The sequence below is a fragment of the Heterodontus francisci genome, chromosome 20 (genome assembly GCF_036365525.1).
Source record: "Heterodontus francisci isolate sHetFra1 chromosome 20, sHetFra1.hap1, whole genome shotgun sequence".
Classification (NCBI taxonomy): Eukaryota; Metazoa; Chordata; class Chondrichthyes; order Heterodontiformes; family Heterodontidae; genus Heterodontus; species Heterodontus francisci.
The window spans coordinates 92,311,091-92,336,274 of NC_090390.1; the positions used below are offsets into that span (position 1 = coordinate 92,311,091).

Sequence of the window (25,184 nt, forward strand, 5' to 3'; positions counted from 1 at the left end):
TTGGATATTAATTATAGTCCCATGAGACTTATAATAGATCACACACCAAAAGAACAAGTAATATTAAAGAAAGTGTATACTGTACCCACAGTATGCTGGTGGTAGATATTGAGCTTAGTGACAGGGGATTGTTTTGGGAAAGTTGTGTGACTAACTTGATTGAATCTTTTGAGGTTACAAGGAGGGTTGTTGAGGGTAGCATGCATGCTTATAGTCTTTATGGATTTTGGCAAGGCTTTTGACAAAATCCCACATGGCAGATTGGTCAGAAAAGTTAAGATCATCGGATCTAAGGGCATGTGACAAGATGGATCCAAAATTGGCTCAGTGGCAGAAAGCAAAGTGTAATGCTTGAATGTTTTTATGATTAGAAGGCTGTTTCCAGTGGGGTTCTGCAGGGCTCAGTACTGGATCCCTTACTTTTCATGGTATAGATCAATGATTTAGAATTAAATGTGGAGGGGCATGATTGAGAACAACTTATTTATATAATGACTTTAACATAATAAAACACCCTAAGGTGATTCACAGGAGCATTATATAGCAAAATTAGACACCAAGCCACAAAAGGCAATATTGGGGCAGATGGCCAAAAGCCTGGTCAAAGAGGTAGGTTTTAAGGAGTGCCTTAATGGAAGAAAGAGAGGTAGATAGAGGTTTAGGGAGGGAATTCCAGAGCTTAGGGCCTAGGCAACTGAAGGCATGACCACCAACGGTCGAGTAATTAAAATTGGGGATGCCCAAGATGCCAGAATTGAAAGAGCGTAGCTCTCATGGAGGGTTGTGGGGCTGGTGGAGAATACAGAGATAAGGAGGGATTTGAAAGCAAGGATGACTATTTTAAAATCAAGGTGTTGTTTGACCAGGGGCCAATGTAGTTCAGCGAGTACAGAAGTTTGCAGATGATAAATTAATAAACTTGCAGAGCTACTGGGATAGAGCGGGGGAATGGGACTGACTAGATTACTCTACAGGGAGCTGGCATGGACTTGTTGGGTTAAATGGTCTCCTTCTGTGCTGTAATGACCCTATGACTCTCGTGCTGCGTTACCTTAGATGGTGTTGAGTTTCTTCAGTGCTTTTGCGGCATAACCCATCTTGGTAAGTGGAGGGTGTTCCATTACACTTCTACCTTGAACCTTATAGGTGGTGGAGAGGCTTTGGGGTCAGGAGGTGAGGCAATCATCACAGGGTGCCCAACTCCTTGTAGCCACTGGGTTAATATTGCTGGTCCAGTTTAGCTTTCGGTCAGTGGTGATCACTAGGAGTAGCTGGAGTTGGTTCGGCCCTTTCTTGTTGAAGATGGCCATTGCCTGGCACTCACTTGGTACGAATGTTAACAGCCGCTTGTCTCTCAAGCCTGGATATTGAGCAGGACTTGTCAATAGACATGGTCTGCTTCATTATTGGAGGAGTTGTGAATGGAACTTGATCCGGCCACGTGGTGAGGGATTTGGGTGGTTCCCACTGTTCAACTCCCACCTGAGCGCAGCAAGTGTGTTTTGTTATTAGGGTTTAGGTCCCTTGTGTTTTGTTTGTCAAATAAAAAACAGCAACAGGTTTTCCTTTGAGGTTTACAACAGAAAATCAATTATTTATTGATCAGTACGACTTATCCCGAAATTGTCACATCCGCATCCACTCATGCATTCACTTACACACGTGCACACATACACACACACAAGAAGAGACAGAGAGAGAGGAAGAGGTTATAAGTGGAGGTAGGTTTCGGGGGTCATGGTAAATCTCTTGAATTCTCTCAGAAGTCAAGTTTTTTAAAATTTTTATGTCGAGATACAGCACTGAAACAGGCCCTTCGGCCCACCAAGTCTGTGCCGACCAACAACCACCCATTTATACTAACCCGTTCTCGTTGGTTGCAAGCCTGAGGTGTTTGTAGGTTTCTGTCTTGTTTGGAAGTTCAGTTGAAGACAGTGGATCACTTCTATTTCACTGCTGTTTAAGTATAGATGTAGAATTCTACAACAGAGCATATTCCTTCTGGCTTGCTGAATTTCCTCTCAACCGCTTAGCTGGAAAAGCTGTTCGATGATGTTTCTTTCTGGGTCTCTTTCTCTCTTTCTCTCTCCTCCCCCCACCCTGGGCTGCCTTTTAAGGTAAAAGTTTGTTACATCTCGCCTGAGAACAACAATGGTCTAGGATGTGGCTACTTCACATCTTCTTTGTTTCAGAAGAACCCATTCAATTCAAAAGTGTCTCTTGATGGGTTCAATTCACACCTCTCAACCTAGTTAGGCATCCTTTGTTCTAAACAGTGTGGCCATATGTTTGAATACACATGTGGCCATCCTTTGCAGCATTGCCCATTGTTTAAAAGGTAAAATCAATTTTTATAATTGTTCAGTTTGAGTCTTTTTTGTTATCATCGTGCTTCTCATAAGCGTGAACAACTGCTAAACACTACTATCACGTGACCAAGAACACTCCCCTGAGGACTTGCTTTCAAGAATGTTACTGATCATATTTAGTAAGCGACTGTAATTAATGTTTTTCCTGGATCAGTGGTGAGGAGGACTGTCCCTGTTAGTCTTTGCACTGAACCAAGGAAATAATGGACAGGACCACTGTTTTGAGTCAGCCAAATTATGTTTTTATTAATCGGATGCACAACATTTTTGCCCCAGGCCAATTGCAGCAGATGCTGGAGTTGATTTCCATCTTCACTGCCAGAGCGTTTATAGAAGCTGCCTGATTATTCCATTGATTGTTGACAAAGACTGTTTACATTTTTCTTATTTTTAAATTGGATATATTTTAATTTGTTGCAGGTGATGTGACTGATGGAATTGTCATTGTACGTAGATTATTGTTTTGCAGTGATCCTCTGACAGCTTCAGTTTTTCTGTGAGGAGAGTGAGAAGGGAGGGCTGGAGAAAAGGTGCTAGCTTGTTTCTTATGTGTTAGATGTGGGTTTTTTTCTTTTGTGTCATCTAGTTCTTTGTTCACAGTCCAAGTCAGATATTCTGCTCACATTATCTCTGCCTGGATCAAGTCCCTCCCATAATCATCTTTTCATCAATGGAAACGATAATGAACAAGGCATCATCTGGCGAGAGAGAAAAAAATAAAGATTAACTATGAATCTTTGCCACCAGGAAGGAAATATTTTACCATTTGCACATATTTGCATAACTCCTTTAACTACTATTTTAACTGTTCCCAATGCCCAAACCAAGTTACTGAGAGCATCACAGTTTGTCTGATGTGGAGCACACACACTCTCCCTGTAGGGAGACACACCTAATTTATTAATTCCAGAGAGCACATCTCCAAAAAACTCATGATTTCTCACTTAGTCATAAGGGTTCGGAATTCTACCAATGCTTGTTCTTTTGCTGTTCTTGGCAACACTTGTCCTTGTCCTATTATATGTCCGATGTAGTTTACCCTTGCTTTTGCAAATTCACTTTGGGAAAGGTTTACCACTAAATCAGCTAATTGTAATTTTCTAAACAGAGCTTCTAGTTGTTTCAAGTGGTCTTTCCAAGTGTCACTGTATACCAGCACATCATCAAGGTAAACCACACAGTTTGGAACACTGACTACCACTTAGTTCATTAGTCTCTGAAAAGTTGCTGGGGCACTTTTTAGCTCCAGTGGCATCACCCAGCATTGACCAGAAACTGAACTGGAGTAGCCATATGAATACTGGAACTACTGAACAGGTCAGAGGCTAGGAAACCTGCGGCGAATAACTCACCTCCTGACTCCTCAAAGCCTGTCCACCATCTACAAGGCACAAGTCAGGAGTGTGATGGAATATTATCCACTTGCCTGGATGGGTAGAGCTCTAACACCAAGACTCAAGAAGCTCAACACCATCCAGGACAAAGCAGCCTGCTTGATTGGCACTCCATCCGCAAACATTCTCTCTCTCCACCACTGACGCACAGTGGCAGCAGTGTGTACCATCTACAAGATGCACTGTAGCAACACACAAAGTCTCCTTAGACGGTATCTTCCAAACCTGTGACCTCTACCACCTGGAAGGACAAGAGCAGCAGATGCATGGGAACACCACCACCTGTAAGTTCCCCTCCAATTCACACACCATCCTGACTGGGAACTATATCATTGTTCCTTCACTGTCACTGGATCAAAATCTTGGTACTCCCTACTAACAGCACTGTGGGTGTACCTACCCCACATGGACTGCAGCGGTTCATGAAGGGAGCTCACCACCACCTTCTCAAGGGCAATTAGGGATGGGCAATAAATGCTGGCTTAGCCGCGACGCCCACAACCCCCAAACAAAAGAAAATGCTGCCTTGATGTCAAGGGCAATCACTCTCACCTCACCTCTGCATTTCAGCTTTTTTGTCTATGTTTGGACCAAGGTGTTATGAGGTCTGGAGCTGAGTCACCCTGGCGGAACCCAAACTGAGCATCGGTCAGCATGGTGTTGAGGTCTGGAATCAAGTATATATTTCCAATACAAATCCTTTTACTAATCTTGAAAATATCCCAATCTAATTAATGCCCAGGACATTAAAGAAACAGTGGCAGCATGGATATGAAAGTGGCTAAGGACAGAAAACTGAGATTAGTGGCGAACAGTTGTTTTTCAGATTGACGGGAGGTATACAGTGCACCATGGATCAGTATTGAGATCACTGTTGTTTTTGATGTATGATAATGACTTAGTCTTGGTATTTCAGTTCTGTGAAAGGCCACAGACCTGAAACTTTAACTCTGCTTCTCTCTCCACAGATGCTGCCAGACCTGCTGAGTATCTCCAGCACTTTCTGTTTTTATTTCAGATTTCCAAGATCTGCAGTATTTTGCTTTTATTATCTTGGTATTTCAACCCTGACTCAGTGGACAGCACACTCACTCCTGAGGCAGAAGGTTGTGGGTTCAAGCCCCAATCTAGAGACTTGAGCACATAATCCAGACTGAGACTTCAGAGGTACCGACTTTCAGATGAGATGTTAAACCGGGGCAGCACAGTGGCGCAGTGGTTAGCACCGCAGCCTCACAGCTCCAGCGACCCGGGTTCAATTCTGGGTACTGCCTGTGTGGAGTTTGCAAGTTCTCCCTGTGTCTGCGTGGGTTTTCGCCGGGTGCTCCGGTTTCCTCCCACAGCCAAAGACTTGCAGGTTGATAGGTAAATTGGCCATTATAAATTGCCCCTAGTATAGGTAGGTGGTAGGGAATTATAGGGACAGGTGGGGATGTAGTAGGGATATGGGCTTAGTGTAGGATTAGTATAAATGGGTGGTTGATGGTCGGCACAGACTCGGTGGGCCGAAGGGCCTGTTTCAGTGCTGTATCTCTAAATAAATAAATAATGGCCCTGTCTGCTCTCTCAGATGGATGTCAAAGTTCTCATGGCATTATTCAAAGAAGAGCACGAGCATTCTCCTCAGTGTCCTGGGCAATATTTATCCCTCAATCTTCTCTTCTTCTTCTTCTTCTTTGGCCTCCTTGTCTCGAGAGACAATGGGTAAGCGCCTGGAGGTGGTCAGTGGTTTGTGAAGCAGCGCTTGGAGTGGCTATAAAGGCCAATTCTAGAGTGACAAACTCTTCCACAGGTGCTGCAGATAAAATTGGTTGTCGGGGCTGTTACACAGTTGGCTCTCCCCTTGCGCTTCAGTCTTTTTTCCTGCCAACTGCTAAGTCTCTTTGTCTTGCCACACTTTAGCCCCGCCTTTATGGCTGTCCGCCAACTCTGGCGATCACTGGCAACTGACTCCCATGACTTGTGATCAATGTCACAGGACTTCATGTCGCATTTGCAGACGTCTTTAAAGCAGAGACATGGACGGCTGGTGGATCTGTTAACAGTGATGAGCTCGCTGTACATGTGTCCTTGGGGATCCTGCCATCTTCCGTGCGGCTCACATGGCCAAGCCATCTCAAGCGCCGCTGGCTCAGTAGGGTGTATATGCTGGGGATGTTGGCCACCTCGAGGACTTCTGCATTGGAGATACGGTCCTGCCACCTGATGCCAAGGATTCTCCGGAGGCAGCGAAGATGGAATGAATTGAGACGTCGCTCTTGGCTGACATACGTTGTCCAGGCCTCGCTGCCGTAGAGCAAGGTACTGAGGACACAGGCTTGATACACTTGGACTTTTGTGTTTCGTGTCAGTGCGCCATTTTCCCACACTCTCTTGGCCAGTCTGGACATAGCAGCGGACGCCTTTCCCATGCGCTTGTTGATTTCTGCATCGAGAGACAGGTTACTGGTGATAGTTGAGCCTAGGTAGGTGAACTCTTGAACCACTTCCAGAGCGTGGTCGCCGATATTGACGGATGGAGCATTTCTTACGTCCTGTCCCATGATGTTCATTTTCTTGAGGCTGATGGTTAGGCCAAATTCGTTGCAGGCAGCCGCAAACCTGTCGATGAGATTCTGCAGACACTCTTCAGTGTGAGATGTTAATGCAGCATCGTCAGCAAAGAGGAATTCCCTGATGAGGACTTTCTGTACTTTGGTCAAAGCTCTTAGACGGGCAAGGTTGAACATCCTGCCATCTGATCTTGTGTGGAGGAAAATTCCTTCTTCTGAAGACTTGAATGCATGTGAGAGCAGCAGTGAGAAGAAGATCCCAAACAGTGTAGGTGCGAGAACACAGCCCTGTTTCACACCACTCAGGATAGGAAAGGGGTCTGATGAGGCACCGCTATGCTGAATTGTGCCTTTCATATTGTCATGGAATGAGGTGATGATACTTTGTAGCTTTGGTGGACATCTGATCTTTGCTAGTAGTCTGAAGAGACCACGTCTGCTGACGAGGTCAAAGGCTTTGGTGAGATCAATGAAAGCAACGTAGAGGGGCATCTGTTGTTCGCGGCAGTTCTCCTGTATCCTCAGTGTCCTGGGCAATATTTATCCCTCAATAAACATCAATAAAAACAGATTATCTGCTCATTATCACATTGCTGTTGTCGACTTTGCATTGTGCAAATTGACTGCTGCATTTCCTATATTGTTAGAGTGACTGCAGTTCAAAAGTACTTAATTGGTTCTAAAGTACTTTGGGAGGTCCTGACCTCATGAGAAATGCTATATAAATGCATGGTGTTCTTTCCAACTTGGAAAAGGAGTAAATGATGAGGAGGATGGTAACAGACTTCAGGAGAATATAGACTGGTGAAATGGGCAGACACATGGCCGATGAAATTTAATATAGAGAAATGTGAAGTGATGCATTTTGGATGGAAAAATAAGGAGAGTCAATATAAACTAAATGGTACAATTTTAAAGGGAGTGCAGTAACAGAGAGACCTGGAGTGTACATGCACAAATCTTTGAAGTTGAAATCTTCGAAATTGAAGGACAAGTTGACAGGGCTCTTCAAGCATTCGGGATCCTTCGCTTTATGAATAGAGGCATAGAATGCAAATGGAAGGAGGTTATACTAAAGTTTTATATATCCCTGGTTAGATTTCAGCTGGAGCTTTGGGGCCAATTCTAGGCCCCCCACTTTGGGAAGGATGTCAAGGACATGGGGAGAGTGCAGAATGAAATTAGAGAAGTGAAATTGAGCAGAGAAGGCTAAGGGGAGATTTAATAGAGGTGTTCAGAATTATGAAGGACGTTGATAGATTAAATAAGGAGGAACTGTTTCCAGTGGCAGGAGGCTGGTAACCAGAGGGCACAGATTTAAGGTAATTGACAAATGTGGGATGTTGAGAAAAATTTTTATGCAACAAGTCGTTGTGATCTGGAATGCGCTGCCAAAAAGAAAAGCAGATTCAAAAGTAACTTTCAAAAGAGAATGGGACAAATACTTGAAAAAGAAAGCATTTTGCAGGACTATGGGGGACAAGCATGATTGGCTGATGACCTCACAATTCTATGAACTGCAGGCTTTTCTTTCGTAGAATACATATTTTATGCATCACTGTTTGATCTGATAGAGCCTTAGATAGTTTGCTATTCTTTAGAAAACAGACTCTCAACATCAGTTATACCAGCTCAGCATAATAAACAGATTCCCCCACTTGTATGCCTTTTTACTAGTTTCCATGGTTTATTTGGGAAATCTGGTTCAAAATAATTGGCATTAAATGGCATTACCATCGCTGAATCCCCATTGACTAGAAACTTAACTGGAGCAGCCAGAGAGAGAGGGAGAGCAGCTCAGATGATCAGAGACATCAGCAGCAGTGGCAGAGAATAAAAGAGAGGGAATGGGAAAACAGTGGGGAGCTGATTGGTGTATTACTAAACAAAACGCAAAGAGTGACATTAGAGGACAGCAGGTACATGATTGGTTTTTGAGTATTAGTTTTCTTTTAAACTAGGGCAGTGGTTTAAACTAGGACTGGGAAACTTTTTTTTTAATTCATTCATGGGATGTAGGCGTCACTGGCCAGGCCAGCACTTATTGCCCATCCCTAATTGCCCTTGAGAAGGTAGTGGTGAACTGCCTTCTTGCAGTCCATGTGGGGTAGGTACACCCACAGTGCTGTTAGGAAGGGAGTTTTCATTCCTTTTTATTGACTTCGTAGTGGTTAGGTACAACTGAGTGGCTTGCTAGGCCATTTCAGAGGGCATGTAAGAGTTAACCACATTGATGTGGGTCTGGAGTCACATGTAGGTCAGACCAGGTAAGGACAGCAGATTTCCTTCCCTAAAGGACATTAGTGAACCAGATGGGTTTTTACAACAATCGACAATGGTTTCATGGCCATCATTAGACTAGCTTTTAATTCCAGATTATTAATTAAATTCAAGTTCCACCTTCTGCTGTGGTGGGATTTGAACCCATGTCCCCAGAGAAATACCCTGGGTCTCTGGGTTACTCTGGGTTACAGTGATAATACCACTATGCCACCGCCTACCCTATAAACTATAAATTACTGTATTAAACTTGCAGCTTAACTAGTTGAACTAATTAATAAAATTTTAGTCAGGGTAAGTATAACAGTAAGAGAATTACTATTAATATTATTACCATCCTGCAGTCTGAAAAACAACCATGTACCAAGAGTTGCTGTTTTCAGTCCTTAAGTCAGTTTTTTATCCAAGCTGAAACTGCCCCTCCTATTCCATGAGCCTCAATTTTGTTATCCAGCCTCCTATGTAGTACTTTCATGAGAGGCTTTCTTAAAATCCATCTAGACAACATCCATTGCTTTCCCTTCATCAACCTTCTCTGTTATTTCATCAAAAAATTCAACTAGATTAGTCAAGCATGATCTGCCTTATACAAATCCGTGTGGCTCCCCTTAACTCAAACCTCTTCAAGTGCCTGTTGATTTTTTTCTCTGATTATTGTTTCTAAAACCTTACCCACCACTGATGTTAAACTGACCAGCCTGTAGTTACTAGGAATGTCCTTCTTACACCCTTTCTTGAATAAGGATGCCATATTTGCCACTCTGCAATCCTCTGGCAGCTCCCCTGTATCTACAGAAGCTCAGAAGATTATGGCAAGCCTTCCCCGCTATCCCCACTCTCACTCCCACTTCCTTTAGCAACCTGAGATGCAAGCCATCTGGACCAGGCAACTTATCCACTCTGGACATAGCCAGCCTTTCCAGTATATTCATCCTACCAATTTTCATCCCGTCCATTACCTCTACCATCGCTGCTTCTACTGATATTTTGTAAGGATCTTTTTCTTTAGTAAGCACCAATACAAAGTACTCATTAAGTATTCTAGTCTTGCCTGCACCTCTATGCATAGATCACCCTCTTTGTTCCTAATAGGACCCACCGCATCTCTTATTACCTGCTTACTATTTACATGCCAGTAGAAGATTTTGGGATTCTCTTTTATGTTAAATACCATTCGATTCTTATATTCTCTCTTTGCCAGTGTTATTTTCCTTTTCACTTCCTTTCTCAACTTCTTGTATTTGACCAGATTCTTGTTTGAAGAATTCACTGATATGCATCATACATCCTTTTTTTTGTTTCATCATATTCTCTTTCTCCCTCATCATCCAAGGAGCCCTGGCTTTGGTTCCGTTACCTTTCACCCTTGTTGAAATGTACCTAGCCTGTACCTGAAACATCTCCCTCCTTAAAGATCACCCATTTTTCTGTTACAGTTTTTCCTGTCAATCTCCGGTTCCATTTTACCCTGGCTAGATCCCCTCTCTTCCCATTGACGTTAGCCCTCATCCAATTTAGAAGTTCTACTTTAGATTGTTCCTTGCTGTTCCCCATTGCTAATCTAAATGTTATGATACGATGATCACTATTACCCAAGGGTTCCTCCACAGACACTTGGTCCACCTCATTCCCCAGCACCAGATCCAGTAATGCCTCCTTCCTGGTTGGACTGAGATCTTTCTGGTTAAGGAAGTTCTCTTGAACATATTTCAGAATCTTAGAGTCATAGAGAGATACAGCACTGAAACAGGCCCTTCGGCCCACCGAGTCTGCACCGACCACAACCACCCATCTGCAGTGGTTAGCACTGCAGCCTCACAGCTCCAGGGACCTGGGTTCGATTCTGGGTACTGCCTGTGTGGAGTTTGCAAGTTCTCCCTGTGTCTGCGTGGGTTTTCTCCGGGTGCTCCGGTTTCCTCCCACAAGCCAAAAGACTTGCAGGTTGGTAGGTAAATTGGCCATTATAAATTGACACTAGTATAGGTAGGTGGTAGGGAAATATAGGGACAGGTGGGGATGTTTGGTAGGAATATGGGATTAGTGTAGGATTAGTATAAATGGGTGGTTGATGGTCGGCACAGACTCGGTGGGCCGAAGGGCCTGTTTCAGTGCTGTATCTCTAATCTAATCTAATCCTACATTAATCCATATTCCCTACCATTCTCCTACCACCTACCTACACTAGGGGCAATTTACAATGGCCAATTTACCTATCAACCTGCAAGTCTTTGGCTGTGGGAGGAAACCAGAGCACCCAGCGGCAACTCACATGGTCACAGGGAGAACTTGCAAACTCCACACAGGCAGTACCCAGAACCAAACCTGGGTCGCTGGAGCTGTGAGGCTGCGGTGCTAACCACTGTGCCACCCTTGAAATAATTGAAATAAGATTGTACTAAGATTTAAGCAGGGCAGATTGAGAAAGCAGTTAATAACGCATATGGGATTGTGGGCTTTATAAATAGGGTATAGAGTTCAAGAAAGAAGGAAGTTATGATAAACCTGTATAAAACACTGATTCCGCCTCAACTGGAGTATTGTGTCCAGTTCTGGGCACCGCACTTTAGGAAGACTGTTAGGGCATTAGAGAGGGTGCAGAAAAGATTCACGAGAATGGTTCCAGGAATGAGGAACTTCAGTTACATGAATAGGTTGGAGAAGCTGGGGCTGTTCTCCTTGGAAAACGAGAAGATTAAGAGAAGATTTGATACAGGTGTTCAAAATCATGAGGGGTCTGGACAGAGTAGATAGGGAGGAACTGTTCCCATTGGTGGAAGAATCCAGAACCAGAGGACACTGATTTAAGGTGATTGGCAAAAGAAGCAACAGTGACATGAGGAAAAACTTTTTTATGCAGCGAGTGGTTAGGATCGGGAATGCACTGACTGAGAGTATGGTGGAGGCAGTTTCAATCGTGGCTTTCAAAAGGGAATTAGATAATTATCTGAAGAGAAAACAATTTGCAGGGCTACAGAGAAAAGGCAGTGGAGTGGGACTAGATGAGTTTCTCTTGCAGAGAGCTGGCACAAACACAACGGGCTGAATGGCTTCCTTCTGTGCTGGAACCATTCTATGATTCTAAGGAGCGCAACAAAGTGAAAACGGCCACATTTTAAAATTAGTATCATTTACGCTTTCAGGCCCAGTCTCAAATGCAGACTGCGAAAAGCTTTCCAGCTTAATGATTCCACTTTAGAAAAAAGTAAGGGACAGTTAAGTAAAAGTAGATTTCTAGGCATGGCTGAACTATGGTATGTCTAATGCTTAATTTTATGAATGCATTGAAAAGTCACCAGCAACAAGATGGCAGTTTAAGTACTGGTTAAAGATATACAACTCCCGGAGAACCAAATCTTTATTAGGTGGTGCAATAAAACTGCAGCAACCATGTGTCATGTGCCCATCCTCCTGAAGTATGCCCTCCCAGAGTTGGCAACACTAAATATTGCCTCTTCACCAGTATAATTCTTGTTTTTTTTTTAAGCTACAAGTCCTCTGTATATAATTTTTATGCTTGACAAATATATTTAACTTGAAATCAACTACAGATGCTGTAATTGTGGACAATTGCAGAGAAGCCATTACTTCCTGTCATGATCAGAGACATTATGCCTAGTGTTGTGTGCCCTACTCAGAATGCATCCTGTGCAGAGAACAGACACTGTATATTATCCATTCTGCTGTCTCTGGAGCTCCAGAATCTGTTACTTAATTAGGTAAAAGCCTTTCAGTCCTAAATCACCTAATGGAAAATGGCACCAAGCAGATCACTGACGGCAGCAACCTTAATCTCACAAACCTCCCACAGAACAAACTGTGACAAAACTACAGCTTACTGCCAACACTCAAACACACTTTGCTTAGTTACCGAGAGTGAAAGATTCACAGATATCAACAAAACTAGTGCAGAGTACTGCACAGTTCAGCCTGGCCAAGAAACCCAAATAATATTCTGAAAGCAAAATTTACTGCGGAAAAGTATTCTTATCTATTGTTATATCTACACTTAAAATCTAACCAACGTCACATCATATCTATATTATTATATTCATATCTCTTGTTTGGTTCCACTCTTACTTACACAGCAATAGCCAGAGGATCTGTAGCAATGGCTTCTCTTCCCACCCATGCACAGTTACTTCTGGAGTCCCCAAGGATCTATCCATTTTCTTGTTATCTTCGTCACCTTCATGGTGCTGCTCGGCGACTTCATCTAAAATAAAAATGGACACAGCTTCCATATGTACACTGATGACCAACTCTACTTCTCCGCCCCTAATCCTAACTGGGAACCATAAAACGTGCATGGAACAACACCAAGCTGATGCTTAGGACCAAGCTGATGGTTTATAAGGCCTGTGTTCTCTGCATCTTGCTGTATGGCTGTGAAATGTGGGCAATTTACAGCCACCAGGAAAAGAAGCCCAATAATTTCCATCTTTGCTGTCTGTGGCACATTATGGGTATATCCTGGTAGGTCAAAATCACAAATGCACCAGTCCTCTCAAAGGCAGAGCTCCCAAGTGTGTTGGCATCAATCAAACAGAGGCGGCTTCGGTGGATCGGACACGTCTGCAGGATGGAAGATGGTTGTATATCCAAGGAATTCTGTATGGCGAGGTAGTCGGAGCCAGACAACCAGTAGGGCGCCCAAAGCTCTGCTTCAAGGATCCTTGCAAGCGTGACATGATAGCCCTGAATGTCGACTATCGCACTTGGGAGTCACAGCTGGCAAAAGAGGGAAATGGCGGCACATCCTGTGGACTGGTGTGCACTCCCAAGATGACCAGTTGCTACAGCAGCTTGGCAACAGGCGCCAATGTCAAAAACAACAACTCACAGCGTCACTTGGCACTTGTGGTAGAACCTTCCTCTCAGGGATTGGCCTTCACAGCCATTGGCAAAAATGCAGCAAGAGAAGACATCCCACCTAAATGGATTGTTTGATGTGTGTCCATCATCTTTTGTAGATGGAAGGATGCCAACCAAACTGGGAAGACTAAATCCATTTTCTTCAGCTACCACCACAAATTGTACCTTTAGCTCCATGTCCCTCCCTGGCATTGTAGCTGAGCTTCTGATTCCATACCTTTTCCCATTGCAAAAACTGTCTACTTCCATCTGCTGCTGCAACCCTTCGCTTTAGATTCAACAATTTAATCTCTCCGGATCAGCCTCTCTTCCTCCACCTTCCATAAACTTCAGTTAATCCAAAATTCTGCTGCCCGTATCCTAACTTGTACTACGTTCCGTTCACCCAGCAACCCTTTGCTACCTAACCTACATTGGCACACAATCTCCTAATACCTCCAATTTAAAATTTGGAATGACTATTGACTCCACTGTGTCAGCTAATGAGTTAGAGGCAGGGCGGGACTTACAGCTAACAGTTTATTTACAGTCTATTTCAAAAGATTTTGTAACAAATAGAACTCAAGACCAAAACTACAGCAATATCCGTTCATAAAAGCAGGATGATTTCTCCAGGAAAATGCAATGAGTGAAGTATAGTTACATACAAATTATGTGAGTGAAATCAATCACAGTCAGTTATGGTAGTGTAGTCTCCAGGGGTGATTGATGGGGGAATTAGCTAATTATCTCCATTCCGGCCAGCAACAATGCAGCCTGATAGTGCCTGATTACTGGCACGGAGTATTGTATGGAGTAAGTGCGGAGTATTGGAGACTGGGGTCTGCCATTCGGTCCTGAAAGGGTTTAAAAACGGAGTCGTGGCCAGGCTGAGGTGTGGTGGCTGTTAGAGAAATCATTATGCACTTACTACAGTTTGGCTGAGCCCACTTCTCCAAACATTTCCTTATCTTGTTGCTGATTCTCTCCCATTTTCCTGCCTTTGATGTGCTGACCTGATTGCGATACAGAAATCCAATTGTTTGAATCCACCTCCTGTCATTTGGTTTGAACAGTCAGGGACCGTTACTTTGGAGTGTGAGAGTCATGCTGTCTGCCTTTCATCTGCATAGATCCATTTCTTTGGTAGGACCCAGGGAGACCAGAAAATTGCTCTCAATGTACTTCATTAGAAAGCTGCCTCCTTCACATTAACTGCCAAAGATATTTACTGCACTTGCCTTTCATAATTGCCTCCATAACCCACAGAATCATTCTCTGTGGACTAACCTTCAGCACAGACTCCCTCAGAGAATTCATATTTGTTTTGTGTTATTATAATGTTATTTTGGAGTCTCTCTACTTATTGCTGACCCAAGCTGTCTGTGCTCTTAGACTGGACACAAGAAACATAGGCCAATAAAATTGTGGTTAAACTGCATGACATGTTCACTTTAAATTCTGTATGATTTTTATATCTTGTACTTATGATTTCTGCAAAGGCAATGGACAAGATAACATCCCTGCTGTGGTCCTGAAGACTTGTGCACTGCAGCTACGCTTATCTAGCCAAGATGTTCCAGTACAGTTATGATACAAGCATCTAGCTAACAATGTGCGAGATTTGCAAGTGCAGTTCTATTCACAAAAAACTGGGATGAGTCTAAACTGCTCTATCAGCCTCCTCCCAATCTTCCTTTTTTAAAATTCATTTATGGGATGTGGGCATCGCTGGCCAGACCAACATTTATTGCCCATCCCTAATTGCCCTTGAGAAGGTGGTGGTGAGCCGCCTTCTTGAATCGTGTGGGGTAGGCACACCCATAGTGCTGTTAGGAAGGGAGTTCCAGGATTTTGACCCAGTGACAGTGAAGGAACGTCGATATACTTCCAAGTCAGGATGGTCTGTGACTTGGAGGGGAACTTGCAGGAGGTGATGTTCCCATGTATTTGCTGCACTTGTCCTTCTAGTTAGTAGAGGTCGTGGGTTTGGAAGGTGCTGTCGAAGGAGCCTTGGTGCATTGCTGCAGTGCATCTTGTAGATGGTACACACTGCTGCCACTGTGCGTCAGTGGTGGAGGGAGTGAATGTTTGTAGATGGGATGCCAGTCAAGCGGGCTGCTTTGTCCTGGATGGTGTCGAGCTTCTTGAGTGTTGTTGGAGCTGCACCCATCCAGGCAAGTGGAGAGTATTCCATCACACTCCTGACTTGTGCCTTGTAGATGGTGGACAGGCTTTGGAGAGTCAGGAGGTGAGTTACTCGCCGCAGGATTCCTAGCCTCTGACCTGCTCTTGTAGCCACGGTATTTATGTGGCTACTGCAGTTCAGTTTCTGGTCAATGGTAGCCCCTAGGATGTTGATAGTGGGGGATTCAGCGATGGTAATGTCATTGAATGTCAAGGGGAGATCGTTAGATTCTCTCTTATTAGAGATGGTCACTGGCATTTATGTGGCGTGAATGTTACTTGCCACTTATCAGCCCAAGACTTGATATTGTCCAGGTCTTGCTGCATTTCTACATGGACTGCTTCAGTGTCTGAGGAGTCACGAATGGTGCTGAACATTGTGCAATCATCAGCGAACATCCCCACTTCTGACCTTATGATTGAAGGAAGGTCATTGATGAAGCAGCTGAAGATGGTTGGGCCTAGGACACTATCCTGAGGAACTCCTGCAGTGATGTCCTGGAGCTCAGATGATTGACCTCCAACAACCACAACCATTTTCCTTTGCGCTGGGTATGACTCCAGCCAGCGGAGAGTCTTCCCCCTGATTCCCATTGACTTCAGTTTTGCTAGGACTCCTTGATGCCATACTCGGTCAAATGCTGCCTTGATGTCAAGGGCAGTCACTCTCACCTCTTGAGTTCAGCTCTTTTGTCCATGTTTGAACCAAGGCTGTAATGAGGTCAGGAGCTGAGTGGCCCTGGCGGAACCCAAACTGAGCGTCACTGAGGAGGTTAAGTGATGGAAGCAGTTATCAACCACCACCTACTGAAAAATAGCCTGCTCAGCAGGATTTAGTTCAAGTTCTGCTAGAACTAGTTGGCTCCAGACCTTGTCACAGTCCTAGAACAAAGAACAAAGATAATTACAGCACAGGAACAGGCCCTTCGGCCCTCCAAGCCTGCGCCGATCCAGATCCTCTCTCTAAACATGTCGCCTATTTTCTAAGGTTCTGTATTTTCTAAGGTTCTGTATCTCTTTTCTTCCTGCCCATTCATGTATCTGTCTAGATACATCTTAAAAGACTCCATGGTGCCCGCGTCTACCACCTCCGCTGGCAACGCGTTCCAGGTGCCCACCACCCTCTGCGTAAAGAACTTTCCACGCATATCCCCCCTAAACATTTCCCCTTTCACTTTGAACTCGTGTCCTCTAGTAATTGAAACCCCCACTCTGGGAAAAAGCCTCTTGCTGTCCACCCTGTCTATACCTCTCATGATTTTGTACACCTCAATCAGGTCCCCCCTCAACCTCCGTCTTTCTAATGAAAATAATCCTAATCTACTCAACCTCTCTTCATAGCTAGCGCCCTCCATACCAGGCAACATCCTGGTGAACCTCCTCTGCACCCTCTCCAAAGCATCCACATCCTTTTGATAATGTGGCGACCAGAACTGTACGCAGTATTCCAAATGTGGCCGAACCAAAGTCCTATACAACTGTAACATGACCTGCCAACTCTTGTACTCAATGCCCCGTCCGATGAAGGAAAGCATGCCGTATGCCTTCTTGACCACTCTATTTACCTGCGTTGCCACCTTCAGGGAACAGTGGACCTGAACACCCAAATCTCTCTGGACATCAATTTTCCCCAGGACTTTTCCATTTACTGTATAGTTCACTCTTGAATTGGATCTTCCAAAATGCATCACCTCGCATTTGCCCTGATTGAACTCCATCTGCCATTTCTCTGCCCAACTCTCCAGTCTATCTACATTCTGCTGTATTCTCTGACAGTCCCCTTCACTATCTGCTACTCCACCAATCTTAGTGTCGTCTGCAAACTTGCTAATCAGTCCACCTATACTTTCCTCCAAATCATTAATGTATATCACAAACAACAGTGGTCCCAGCACAGATCCCTGTGGAACACCACTGGTCACACGTCTCCATTTTGAGAAACTCCCCTCTACTGCTACTCTCTGTCTCCTGTTGCCCAGCCAGTTCTTTATCCATCTAGCTAGTACACCTTGGACCCCAAGCGCCTTCACTTTCTCCATCAGCCTGCCATGGGGAACCTTATCAAACGCCTTACTGAAGTCCATGTATATGACATCGACAGCCCTTCCCTCATCAATCAACTTTGTCACTTCCTCAAAGAATTCTATTAAGTTGGTAAGACATGACCTTCCCTGCACAAAACCATGTTGCCTATCACTGATGAGCCCATTTTCTTCCAAATGGGAATAGATCCTATCCCTCAGTATCTTCTCCAGCAGCTTCCCTACCACTGACGTCAGGCTCACCGGTCTATAATTACCTGGATTATCCCTGCTACCCTTCTTAAACAAGGGGACAACATTAGCAATTCTCCAGTCCTCCGGGACCTCACCCGTGTTTAAGGATGCTGCAAAGATATCTGTTAAGGCCCCAGCTATTTCCTCTCTCGTTTCCCTCAGTAACCTGGGATAAATCCCATCCGGACCTGGGGACTTGTCCACCTTAATGCCCTTTAGAATACCCAACACTTCCTCCCTCCTTATGCCGACTTGACCTAGAGTAATCAAATATCTGTTCCTAACCTCAACATCCGTCATGTCCCTCTCCTCGGTGAATACCGATGCAAAGTACTCGTTTAGAATCTCACCCATTTTCTCTGAGTCCAAGCATAACATTCCTCCTTTGTCCTTTAGTGGGCCAATCCTTTCTCTAGTTACCCTCTTTCTCCTTATATATGAATAAAAGGCTTTGGGATTTTCCTTAACCCTGTTTGCTAAAGATATTTCATGACCCCTTTTAGCCCTAATCCAGACTTAGATGCAAAAGCTGGAGAGGCGAGATTAGCTGTCCTCAACATCAAGCCATCATTCAACCTTGTAGCACTAAAGAGCCCTGGCAAAATGAAATCAGTATTGCAAACCTCTAGTGGCTTAGTTAAGGAGAGTCAGCACGGATTTATAATAGGTAGATCGTGTTTGATTAATCTAGAATTTTTTGATGAAGGTTAATGAAGGGAATGCACTGGATGTTGGCTATATGGATGGAAAACAGTAAAATTACAAAATTTGCCAATGATACCAAACTTGCAGGAGTGGCAAACAGTGAGGATGATACCAATCAACTGCAACAGGACATAGATAGGCCAGCAGAATGGGCAGACAAATGGCAGATGCTATTGAATACAGGGAAGTGTGAGGTGAGACATTTTGGCAAAAGGGGTAGGGAGAGGCAATATAGACTAAATGGCACAGTTCTAAAGACTGTACAGGGACGGAGGGACCTGGGGATTCATATGCATAGTTCTTTGAAACTGGCAGGACATATTGAGAGAGTAATGAGCAAAGCTATGGGATCTTGGTCCTCATGATTAGAGACATTGAGTTCAAAAGGAGGGAAGTTATGCTGAACTTTTGTAAAACTCGAAGGTTAGGTTGGAGAAGTTGGGGTTGTTCTCTTTGGAGCAAAGGAGATTGCAGGGAGATCTGATAGAGGTGTGCAAGATTATAACAGGCTTAGATAAGGTACACAAAGAAAAGCTGTTCCCATTAGCTTATGGTACAAGGTCGAGGGGACACAGATTTAGGATTCTCGTAGATGATACAGGGAGGTTGTGAGGAAGAACCTTTTTATGCTGCGAGTGGTAATGACTTGGAACTCGTTGCCTACAAGGGTGGTGGAAGCAGAGATGATGAATGATTTCAAAAGGAAATTGGATGGGCACTTGAGGGAAATAAACTTACAAAGAACAAAGAACAGTACAGCACAGGAACAGGCCATTCGGCCCTCCAAGCCTGCGCCGATCTTGATGCCTGCCTAAACTAACACCTTCTGCACTTCCGGGGCCCATATCCCTCTATTCCCTTCCTATTCATGTATTTGTCAAGATGTCTCTTAAACGTCGCTATCATATCTGCTTCCACCACCTCCCTGGCAGCAAGTTCCAGGCACTCACCACCCTCTGTGTAAAAAAACTTGCCTCGCACATCCCCTCTAAACTTTGCCCCTCACACCTTAAACCTATGTCCCCTAGTAACTGACTCTTCCATCCTGGGAAAAAGCTTCTGACTATCCACTCTGTCCATGCCGCTCATAACTTTGTAAACCTCTATCATGTCGCCCCTCCACCTCCGTCGTTCCAGTGAAAACAATCCGAGTTTTTCCAACCTCTTCTCATAGCTAATGCCCTCCACACCAGGCAACATCCTGGTAAACCTCCTCTGTACCCTCGCCAAAGCCTCCACGTCCTTCTGGTAGTGTGGCGACCAGAATTGCACGCAATATTCTAAGTGTGGCCTAACTAAGGTTCTGTACAGCTGCAACATGACTTGCCAATTTTTATACTCTATGCCCCGACCGATGAAGGCAAGCATGCCGTATGCCTTCTTGACTGCCTTATCCACCTGCGTTGCCACTTTCAGTGACCTGTGGACCTGTACGCCCAGATCTCTCTGCCTGTCAATACTCCTAAGGGTTCTGCCATTTACTGTTTTCCTCCCACCTGCATTAGACCTTCCAAAATGCATTACCTCACATTTGTCCGGAATAAACTCCATCTGCCATTTCTCCGCCCAAGTCTCCAACCGATCTATATCCTGCTGTATCCTCTGACAATCCTCATCATTATCCGCAACTCCACCAACCTTTGTGACGTCCGCAAACTTACTAATCAGACCAGCTACATTTTCCTCCAAATCATTTATATGTAATACAAACAGCAAAGGTCCCAGCACTGATCCCTGCGGAACACCACTAGCCACATCCCTCCATTCAGAAAAACACCCATCCACTGTTACCCTCTGTCTTCTGTGACTGAGCCAGTTCTGTATCCATCTTGCCAGCTCACCTCTGATCCCGTGTGACTTCACCTTTTGCACCAGTCTGCCATGTGGGACCTTGTTAAAGGCTTTACTGAAGTCCATATAGACAACATCCACCGCCCTTCCCTCATCAATCATCTTCGTCACTTCCTCAAAAAACTCAATCAAATTAGTAAGACACAACCTCCCCTTCACAAAACCATGCTGTCTCTCGCTAATAAGTTCGTTTGTTTCCAAATGGGAGTAAATCCTGTCCCGAAGAATCCTCTCTAATAGTTTCCCTACCACTGACGTAAGGCTCACCGGCCTATAATTTCCTGGATTATCCTTACCACCCTTCTTAAACAAAGGAACAACATTGGCTATTCTCCAGTCCTCTGGGACCTCACCTGTAGCCAATGAGGATGCAAAGATTTCTATCAAGGCCCCAGCAATTTCTTCCCTTGCCTCCCTCAGTATTCTAGGGTAGATCCCATCAGGCCCTGGGGACTTATCTACCTTAATGCTTTGCAAGACACCCAACACCTCCTCCTTTTTGATAATGTGATGACTGAGACTATCTGCACTCCCTTCCCCAGGCTCATCATCCACCAAGTCCTTCTCCTGGGTGAATACAGATGCAAAGTACTCATTTAGTACCTCACCCATTTCCTCTGGCTCCACGCATAGATTCCCATCTCTGTCTTTGAGTGGGCCAAACCTTTCCCTGGTTACCCTCTTGCTCTTTATATATGTATAAAAAGCCTTGGGATTTTCCTTAATCCTGTTTGCCAATGACTTTTCATGACCCCTTTTAGCCCTCCTAACTCCTTGCTTAAGTTCCTTCCTACTGTCTTAATATTCCTCAAGTGCTTCATCTGTTCCTAGCCTTCCAGCCCTTACAAATGCTTCCTTGTTCTTTTTGACCAAGCATTACAATATCCCGTGTTATCCAAGGTTCCCGAAACTCGCCAAGCTTGAGAAAGCCCACCATTTCCCCTTGATTCTCAACAACATCAGCATTGCTGAGTGTCCCACCATGAATATCCTGTGCATCACCATTGACCAGAAGCTGTCTGGACCAGCTACGTGGTGGCTACAAAAGTAGGGCAAGGGCTCGCCTCATGATTCCTCAAAGCTTAAAACCTGGAAAAGTGCACTATGAACAACACATATCCTGGACTGAGCAAACACGGATTTATTGCTTCTGCCACTGGATTCAATATCCACGACTGGCGCATAGGCTGCAGTATGTACAATCTACAGATTGCACTGCAGCAACACACAAAGATTATTTGGAAATACCTCCCATTCCTGTGACTTTTACCACTGAAAAGGGCAAGTTTTTTGTGAAACCCAATCACTTCTAACTCACAACCCATCCTGACTTGGACACCAATCTCTGTTCTTTCATTATTGTTAAGTCAATATCCTTTAATTCGCTACCTAGCACCATCCCCACCTGAACTACAGTGATTCAAGGAAAAGGCCCATCTCTACCTTGACCAACTAAGAATGAGCAATAAATGCAGCCTTGTCCACATCCAAAAACACATACTCAAACAAAATTTGCACTGCCCCATCACTTATGCCCGTGCATCTCCTTCCTGTAATGTAGGACACAGGATATTTTTGCTATGATGCTCTCTGCTCTGTATCCATTTTTGTCAAATGAAAGAATTATGGAAGACTGAATGTTGTAATATCTCTACCTATTTTTATCATTACAGTGTAGTACTGGTGTTTGAGACCCAAAAGTATCAGGTTTTGGGGCATTTTAATGCATCAGTTTCCCCTGTGATGCTGGCCGAAGCTTCTGCCCCAATGACTGATGATCGTATGAAGTGGCCCTGCAGCATTTCAGTTGACACCTCTGCTCTGATGGTTACTTAGTATTTGCCTAAAATATGCTGTTTGGCATAGAATGCAAAAAAATCTCTGCCAATGAAAATTTACTAAATTAACCATGGCTGCCAAAGAGACTGCAAGACTGATCAATTGTAGCTTAGACATTCAACTAATAATCATCATCAGTAAAATTAGTAAAGTTAATGAGAAGGAGCTTTCTTCTCGTGAAGGAGCATCTATTCCATTTGCCCGACTGTACCTGATTGAGTACTTGCTGCTATTACTGGATGAAAAATGTTCCATTTTAAATTCTGATATTCCTTATCTAGACCAGCAGAGAAATTTACCAAAAGAATCAATAAACAATATTAAATGTTATGGTCAAATATTCGTTTCAACTCTTCCAACGTTCCAATCTAGTTAGGAGCGTAGACATGTTATTATTGGAAGATAATTGAATATGCATGATGAAATTAGATTGATATCCTGGAATTTTGCTGATTTATTTTTTAGGGAGCGAGGGAGAAACAGGAAAGGCCTTTCGTGAAAGTATTTCCTCCTTATCCTTTAAAACTGATCTTTCGCTGGCAGTCGTAGGATTGCATTTGACTGATTAAGTTGAATAATTTGCATATGTATATTTGTATAATCCAATGTTGTCATCATTCTAAAGAGCTGGATGATGCCTTTTCTAAATAGTTCAGTCTGTGAATTTGTTTATCTAGCTCTATCTTACTCTCTTGCATCTATTGATATCTCTAATATAAAATTAAATATTTTTCATCCTAAATTTACCTTACTTTAGTGACTGATTACAGGTCTGTCATAGGTAGCGAAAGAATATCATACATTAGAGTATTAGTCAGTGAATTGTTCTTGAATCATCTGGATACCAATATTTCTGAAACCATTCTGCAGCAAATGCCATCTAACTGACAATATTTCAGAAGAGTTGAAACATATTCAATGAGCTGAATGGCCACCTTCTGTGTTTTCTGACTGGAGCAAACAGATAATGGGAGGTCAGTGCCATTACAAAAGACTTTAGCTTTGGGGCATGAAATTCTGGAGACAGGCAGCTTGGAGCTCTGTCACAATGAGATCTATTCTCCTAGTCAGTAGTTGCACAGTCATGTTCAAGTGTATTACAATTAACCAATTTATAGAGAGAATAGTGCAGAGAGTTAAAAGATGACTTGTTCCATTATTTAGGATTTGAATTGATCCCTTGGATTGGATGTTCTCTGTGAATCTTCAGATGCATTTTGATATTTCAATCTGATTTCACTGCTCCATCATTCCTCCATGTGGTGCACTGGTATAGTGACTATCACTAGATTTCACTGATCCAGTACTACGGGTTGTGGTTGAAACATATTTTGATGATCCTAGTTTTTAGCGATCAGTCTATCTTTTTAAACAGTTTAATATGCTTATCACTGTATCCCAAAGACCACCTGACTTTTTTTACCAACCAACAAAGTAGGGAAGTTAGAGACTGGAGTATAATTGGGTGCCATCATGGCAAGTGCTATTCAGCAACCTGGGACACAGTAGGAGAGTGGTGTTCTGTGAGAAGTCTTGCCTTTCCATCTAATGGTTATTGTTGAATGCCTGAGCATTCACATTGATATTTAGACGCTGAATAAAACCCTGTCTCTATAGTATACCACATATTGGGAACAGAGAGCTGCTTTGACTGGAGCAAGCAAATAATGGGAGGCCAGTGCCATTACGAGACTTTAGCTTTGGGGCATGAAATTCTGGAGACAGGCAGCTTGGAGCTCTGTCACAATGAGATCCATTCTCCGAGTCAGTAGTTGCACAGTCATGTTCAAGTGTATTACAATTAACCAATTTATAGAGAGAATAGTGCAGAGAGTTAAAAGATGATTTGTTCCATTATTTAGGATTTGAATTGATCCCTTGGATATTCTCTCTAAACTTTCAGATGCATTTTGATATTTCAACCCTTGTCATCAGGGAGAACTGGGTATTTATTTCTTTGCCATTTCACTGTTTAACTCTGACAGCAGATTTCATCTCTGAGTGATCCTATCCAGTTGCTGGAATATAAAGCACCGTTCCAGACTGGGTTCTGCTGTCTCACAAATACAAGATTATTTAATTTGTCTCCTCAAAAGCTGCAGGTTTTAACACTGAGTTTTACACTGAACACGGCATTTTGAAGCCCACTAAATATTTATAAGTAATTTGTTATTGGAGGAATTAGATATTTAATGAATAGAGCAAGCACAAGCCCCTTTAAATAGTAGATGGTATGATCTCAAAGCAGATCACATGATCCCACAATGCCTGTTGGGGCAGTTGAGCTATTTTTCTTCTTGCTTGCTGGTTCTCAATGTACTGCAGTCAGATTTTCCTCAGTCTCGCCCTGTGTTTGAATGATGAATAAGGAGAGAAAGTGGGGAGAGCTGCAGGTACAAGCTCAGGTCCCACCTTCCTCACCACTAATCATGTCTCTGTGCTGCTGTTTGTTTTACAGAGAATGTGGAGGGATGAGGAAGAAATCAGGTAAGCATTTTTTTTCTGATAATTTTATATGCAGCGCAGTCTTGCCATTAAAAAGTAGTGATGTTCAAGATGAATGTCCGAAGGAAGTAGCCAATAATGGATGCAGAAAATCAGCATACTAGTCAGCTGTTGACCACAAAACAGGCAGCAGCACCAGCAGGTGATTGCACCAGCTCAACTTTGAAGGCAGAAGCTAACAGACAAAGCTGGCCGAATTATTTTCCGTACTTAGCTGGATAACTCAAATAAATTGTGTGTGTGGACCTGAAAATGATTGAAACTGTATGAATCCTGCAAAGTGAAGTTCAGCAGCATTTCCCCTTCCAGAGCTGTGTGGCAGGCATGCTCTCAAAACAAATTGTTAGCTGCCTCATTCCTTTATATTCTCCAGAA

General features: G+C 43.6%; 1 protein-coding gene across 2 annotated transcripts in view; it reads left to right on the forward strand.

Moving 5' to 3' along the window:
• Window positions 1-25,184, forward strand: part of sh3pxd2aa (SH3 and PX domains 2Aa) — an 822,856-nt gene that overhangs the window by 342,485 nt on the left and 455,187 nt on the right. For both annotated transcript variants that reach the window (XM_068053246.1, XM_068053247.1), the window contains exon 6: window positions 24,763-24,791. In XM_068053246.1, coding sequence (XP_067909347.1) covers window positions 24,763-24,791 — 29 coding nt within the window. The remainder of the gene's footprint in view (window positions 1-24,762; window positions 24,792-25,184) is intronic.